At 46.0% G+C, this 6000-nt stretch overlaps 1 protein-coding gene across 2 annotated transcripts; it reads right to left on the bottom strand.

The window, feature by feature from the left end:
* Nucleotides 1–568: 568 nt before the first annotated feature.
* Nucleotides 569–3954, bottom strand: LOC120664071 (serine/arginine-rich splicing factor RS2Z33-like). Of its 2 annotated transcripts, none has more exons than XM_039943075.1 (7): nucleotides 3802–3954; nucleotides 2767–2878; nucleotides 2081–2120; nucleotides 1838–1933; nucleotides 1519–1715; nucleotides 1325–1408; nucleotides 569–1209 (listed from the first exon to the last, which is right to left on the bottom strand). In XM_039943075.1, exons 2-7 carry the CDS (start codon nucleotides 2871–2873, stop codon nucleotides 795–797), a joined length of 939 nt encoding a protein of 312 aa, XP_039799009.1. In that variant the 5' UTR covers nucleotides 2874–2878; nucleotides 3802–3954; the 3' UTR covers nucleotides 569–794. The 2 variants fall into 2 exon arrangements, with proteins under 2 accessions (XP_039799009.1, XP_039799010.1); XM_039943076.1 differs by having other exon boundaries at nucleotides 2767–2875; nucleotides 3802–3913.
* Between the last annotated feature and the right edge of the window lie 2046 nt (nucleotides 3955–6000).

Raw genomic sequence — 6000 nt, 5'->3', positions numbered from 1 at the left:
GGAAGAAAGAAGCCAAGAGCATTGGGGGTCATTTGCTATGGTTGTGCTGACTCGGATTCAGCGTGGAGTGAGATCTGGCATGCCACGTGAGCAAATGTGGTAAAAACGTATTGATTTTCTCTCTCCAATACTAAATATGTATCGTTATTTGTAAGGATGCTATCTAAATAGATGTCATTCGGTATATTGATAAAAAGTTAAATGCCCCCATGATTGACGGACGGGGTACGTGAACGGGTGCGCAAAGTTTTTGGTGAGAAAAGAATAGGAAACACGGCAGAAACATTTTACTTTTGCAAGTTTTGCTACTAACCAATTACTAACCAATCCTGTGCATCTTGCCGACGGAACTTTTCGAATTAGTGGGGCCGGTTGCCGGAAAGAAAAATATGATGCGTGGAAGCTTGCAAATGTAGCGTACCGGATGAAAGACAAGTTCTTCAATTCAGAAAACCGCAGCCATGTGTGGTTCGTGTGTACGGATCGAAGCCGTGCGTGCACCACATCACAGCAGAAGATAATTGCGGTGAAGCTGGCAACTGGACCAATGCATGGACCGCAAGCTCTCTTCACTTCAAGCCTTCAACTGCAATATAAGGCTGCCACGAGGGCAAATTATCTGACGAATATCCAAATTAACCAGTCTAAGAAGTTCAAATATCAACGTTACAAACCGGAGATAGCCCGAGGGCAACAGATCCTTGCATAAGATTCTAGCTCACAAAACCATAAGTCGTCGAGAAAATGGGTGGCAAATACAGTTCTTTCTGTCTTAAAGCTGAAAATGTAACTTTTCAGGGGGACTGGCTTCCTCTTGGTGAACCACGGTCATCATCATCACCAGCATTGCCTTTGGGACTAGGGCTCCGGTCATCTCTAGGGCTCGGGCTGCGCCCATTGGCTGCAGGGCTACGGTAGCCATCAGATGGGCTACGGCTCCTGCTCCTGCTGTTCTCCCTCTTCGCAGGGCTGTCACCACGGTCTGAGCCATTGCGTTCACCATTGTCCTTTGGTGGCGGGCTCACCTGATCCCTTGGGCTGGGACTCCTTGGGCTCCTACTGCCGTTGGGTGCGGGGCTGCGCTCCTTTTCCTTAGCACTTGGTGAAGCAGAACGCCTGGGGCTCCTGCTGTAGCTAAGACTCCTTGATCTCCTCTCATCACGGTCTCGGCGTCCACCCCTGGGAGATCCAGATGGGGATCTAGAACGGCTGGATGTAATACAAGGACCCGTTAGAAAAGGACGGATGGCAAAAACAGATACACAAGATAAACAATAACATGGATAGCTCAGAAAAATAATCCATAGGGGTTTCGTCAGCATACCTATAGCTACGGCTTCTGCTGTAGCTCCGGCTGCGCCCCCGTCCACGGTGTGGAGATGGTGACCGTGAATAACTTCTCTCACGCCTGAAACATGTTTAACAAGCAGACTCTTGAGTAAAAGCATACAACAATAAGCAGCAATTGAAATGTCTGATAGCAGTGGAATGGAGCTGAAGAATGTTATCAATAAACACCTGAGATTCTGGGGACTGTTCTGGCAATTTCTTTCTATGTGGCCCCTTTCTCCACAACGGTAGCATTTGTTCTTCCAGTCACCAGCCTTGCAGTCCCTTGCCCAGTGACCATCAATTCCACAGTTAAAACAACGACCTGTCCCGGGCGGAGGCCCTCTTCCCATGTACTCACGTGAGCCACCAGAACCACGAGGAACCTGCAGTCACAGATGTTTGAAAGACCATGCGTTCAAATATCAAAGCACATGCTCATTAAATCAGAAGCTTGAAAAAAAATATTGAAATCATTCAGAAATTGGATAACTAGCCAGCAACTTACCCCTTTAGCAAACTCAACAATGATGCGGCTCCCATCAACTTCCCTGCCATCTAGGTTGTATTGTGCATCATCAGCATCACGAGGATTGCTGAATTCCTGTTTAGCAAAGAGAAGAGGCAAAAAAAAAAGAGGAGATGCCACATATGAAAAGCATTTTTTTACAATTCCCAGAGCATGTGTGAACCAACACTAAGAAAAGATGAATTATTCAGAATCAAAATGGGGGCAGCAAAATTCACGTACAATAAATGCATAGTCGCGCTTCAACTCCACTTCTCGTATTCTGCGCAAATGGTTACCACAAACAATAAGCTGTCATGAGTCAACTACTCAAATGCATCAGCAAGTTGCAACTTCCACTACAACAGTCAATAAGATTACACCAAGGGCGCCCTTCACCAAAGTTGTCCACAAATATTGGAACTATGGCCACCAATTCCACCAAGGGCACCCTTCCACCACAGACCTCCCAGGTGTAAAAAACCGAAAAACCTTCAACAAGATCATTCAAGTCAAACACACAAGGCCAGGAGGTCAAACATCTACTCTGTGCTTTCAGAAATAACAGAGAATACCAAACAAAAATGTGGCTTGTATAGCCTCATCCACAAAACGCTGAGAATGCACCTAGTATCATTGAACCCTCATCATCTATATGAACAAGGATAGGAAGGATCCCTCACTTATTAGCGTAGTCTAAGTTATAGACACCAGACCACCTGCATCCCCATGTCAGGAGGATTATAGAGTTACAGTTTAAGAGATGATAGCCTGGTGTATACCAAAATATTTAACCACGCTAACTTATTACAACATGTCAAAATCAAATGCTCTCGTTAAGCTCTAGGACAGAAATGGTGTTTTACCCTCATAATAACAAGCAACACACTCTGGACTTCACAAGAACTCTTTGTGAATATGTTTCTTACCTTCCATGTTTGCTGAAAAGATATTCCAGGTCACGGGAACGAGTGCGGGAGGACAGTCTGCCAACATACAAGCGTGTGTTCCCATAACGATCATCATAGCGAGGCATGTCTACTGAACACATGAAAACCTTCGATCAGTCCTTTCATAAAAAGTCTAGCTAAAGTACACATGATAGTATGAACACTATAGTTGAGACTTGAGAGAGCACATTGAGTACAAACAACGATATCAGAACCTAAAAATAATATTACATACTAACTAAAAATTATCCTCGGTCTCAATTTACACAACTCGATGGCAGTTGGAAAAAGCACAGCAATTGCAGCATCTCGCATCATAAGCTTCAGTTAGGAATTGTGCTACAAACTTAACTGTGCTACTCAGTTCTAATCAGAAATCCCACCTGTGAAAAATCATTTGTGATCTGTGAACAGATCACTCTACGATTGATGCTAGCAAACAACAGCCCATGGATTGGCGGTTTGACGACCTTTTATTTAAATGTCAAGGTGCAACTATTCCTAATTCCAGAGGAAGTAAAACTAAGATCCGCGCTATAAATCATTCACCGTATAACCGACGAAAACATCTTGACCCAGCAAAACCAAAGAGCAAGTTGCCCCACCCGCAGAACACAGATTTTGCAGACAAAAAAACGAACTTGTTGCTTGAAAACGACAGATACAACTAGATCTGACCTAGAACTAACAAATCCCCTAAACAACATGGGGAACCCTAGAAAATAAATCGATTAGTCCCCACCACGCAGCAAGTCCAACGTAATACAAATAAACAGATCCGCAGCAGGCGGGCGCGCTAGAGCAGGGCAGCAGGGGAGGAGGATGGGAAGCAGGAGAGGAGAGGGAGGGCGGAGAGGGATGGAGGAGGCGGAGGGTCGGCGGCGCCGCTGAGATCCGCTCGAGCTCGGCGCGGCGGAGCTCGAGGCCACCGAGCTCGACGCCGCCGAGCTCGAGGCCGGCGGATCTCTCGGCGGAGGGAGGAGGGAGGATGTGCCGCGGAGGGAGGAAGGTTACCTGAATCTGGATCGAGGCGCCTCCGGCGGCGGCGCGATGGGGGGTTGGGGAACGGATATGGACACTGGTTTTTTTTTTATTGAGAAAGGATATGGACACTGGTGGGAAGCGCTGAACCGGATACGCAACTTGGGCCGGGCGTTTTCCGTTCCAGCCCATGGACCCAAGTCTCTCCAGCTAGAGGAGTGATTTTCTTTATTTTAACTTTTATTTTAGGTTTAACCAGTTTCAGCTTTGATTTGCATGGCTAGCCCGCTTGGTCGCACCACTGGCTGGCAAGGAAGGCTCTGTCGCGCCGTTGCATGTGGCGCGACAGGGTCGCCACGCTGTCCGCAGCCGGCGCTGCGACATGGGGGAGCTGACATGGCCAACTTTGTCGCGCCACATGCGCCGGCGCGACAAGGCTGTCGCGCCATGCGGGCTGGCGAGACAAAGTCAATATTCTGGGCCCGCATCAGCCTCTTCTTCCCCACCTTCTCATTCCTTCCTTCCTTCTCCCCAACCCGAGCATCGCCTAGAGCCTCCCGACGGCTGTAGCCCCCGACCCCCCCCCCCACCCACCCACCCCCCAAAGCCGGCGTTTTATGGGGGGAAGCAGGGGAAATCGATCCCCTTCCTCCTAGTAGGAAGGTAATGCCCCAAAAAATCCTCCTACCGGTTCATTTGCTTGATTTGAGGATGTGGGGTTAGGGTAGAAATTAGAAAAAATGTCAAAATAAAAGTGTATTGTTTGCATAAGATGTTCGATCTAGACGCAGTACTGCCTGCGGATTTGACGTGTACAATTAATTGCATGTATATATTTTGGTATTTAGGAATGGTTTTGTCGATAGTAACATTGTTCTAGGCAAGGTATTAATACGTGTATTATGCCATCCTAGGATGCCTAGTCGTGGTAAATCCAGTAAACCGAAGGTACGAATGGGTGATGCTTTTGCTTGTTTGCCGCTGTCTAGTGGAATTCCTGTACCTATGTGCTTCTACGGTGATCCTTGCAAGGTAGCCAAGTCTAAGGAAGAGAAAACATATAACCAGAGGTATTGGATATGTGAAAATTATGCCTTCTACCCTACACCTCGTCAGATCCGCGTTGGTTCGATGGTGAGAATGTATATTTTTTGTTCAATACTTGTGATGTCATATATTAAATAATGTATGATTCATGTGCAACTATTGAATGTTTTGTAGACCCCTCCACCGCCCTGTGATTTTGAGCGATGGATCGACACTGAGATCAGGGAGGAGAACAAGAGGTATCTGGAGATGTGCAAGAAGTGGGAAACAGAGCGGCTGGAGAGGTTGGAGAAGGGAAGCAAAGAGAGGAGGCAGCAGAAAAGGAGAGGAAAGAAGAATTGGAAAGGAGGCATGCTGCTAAACGAAGGGAGGAGAGGGAGCAAAAGATTGAGCGTTTTCGCCGTACCAAAGCAGCACTGGAGGAGAATCTATATGCATTGAGGAAATGAAACTGGTCTCGTTGCACGCAGGATTTGCTTGTCCTATGGTTTAATCATGTTCACTCTTATCAAGATTTGCTAGTTGTATGGTTTATTTAAGCGCACTGTTATCGTGTTATCATGTAGTAGATTAATCTGTGCGGACTCATGTACTGGACTTTAATTTTTGTTGTCTTTTATTGCATTTCGTACTGGACTCTTAGTTGTATGGGTTAATTGTGTGCACTATTATCGTATTCTTATGTGCCCGTGCGTTGCTATAGAAGCTAAAGAATTAAATGCAAAATGAATTATTATATTTCCTGAGCATCACATATGTTATCTCTATTGTTTTGCTAGGCACGACAATACTTTCACAGTGCACTGGAGTGCAAACATTACTCAAATTGGATCAGACATCTAGTAGCAGTGTTTTAAACTATTATTGGACCAGACATTAAGTAGCAATTTGTTCACAAGATTTAAGACTGGACAAGATAGTGCAATCGGTGAGACAAATGCAGCCGCACTAGCCATGGTAGTTCCGTCGTCCAGGAACTGTTGGTGGCATGAAGCGCCACGTCAAGTTCTTTGCACGCTCTTGGTACAGTTCTTCTTCTTATTTGGTGATGCACTCGACCGTCTTCGTCTTCTCCTCCTCTCCCTCGTTTAGATGATGGACATGCTCTTGATTCTCATGTAAAAGTTGATTGATATGTTGATGTTTAATATAATTGTCTTGCTCCATTTGCTGATTCAGTACTTG

Source organism: Panicum virgatum, chromosome 3N (genome assembly GCF_016808335.1).
Source record: "Panicum virgatum strain AP13 chromosome 3N, P.virgatum_v5, whole genome shotgun sequence".
In the NCBI taxonomy this organism is placed as follows: domain Eukaryota; kingdom Viridiplantae; phylum Streptophyta; class Magnoliopsida; order Poales; family Poaceae; genus Panicum; species Panicum virgatum.
The sequence above is the reverse complement of the archived record's forward strand: the minus strand, read 5'-3'. Positions and strand labels throughout refer to the sequence as shown.

Bases quoted from the DNA above. Each gene is read 5' to 3' on its own strand.
- LOC120664071 (XM_039943075.1), bottom strand. From the start codon at position 2,873: ATGCCTCGCTATGATGATCGTTATGGGAACACACGCTTGTATGTTGGC. The intron at 1,934-2,080 runs GTACGTGAATTT...TTTGCTAAACAG, and splicing joins AGCGCGACTATGCATTTATT to GAATTCAGCAATCCTCGTGA. The intron at 1,409-1,518 runs GTGTTTATTGAT...AACATGTTTCAG, and splicing joins AACAGTCCCCAGAATCTCAG to GCGTGAGAGAAGTTATTCAC.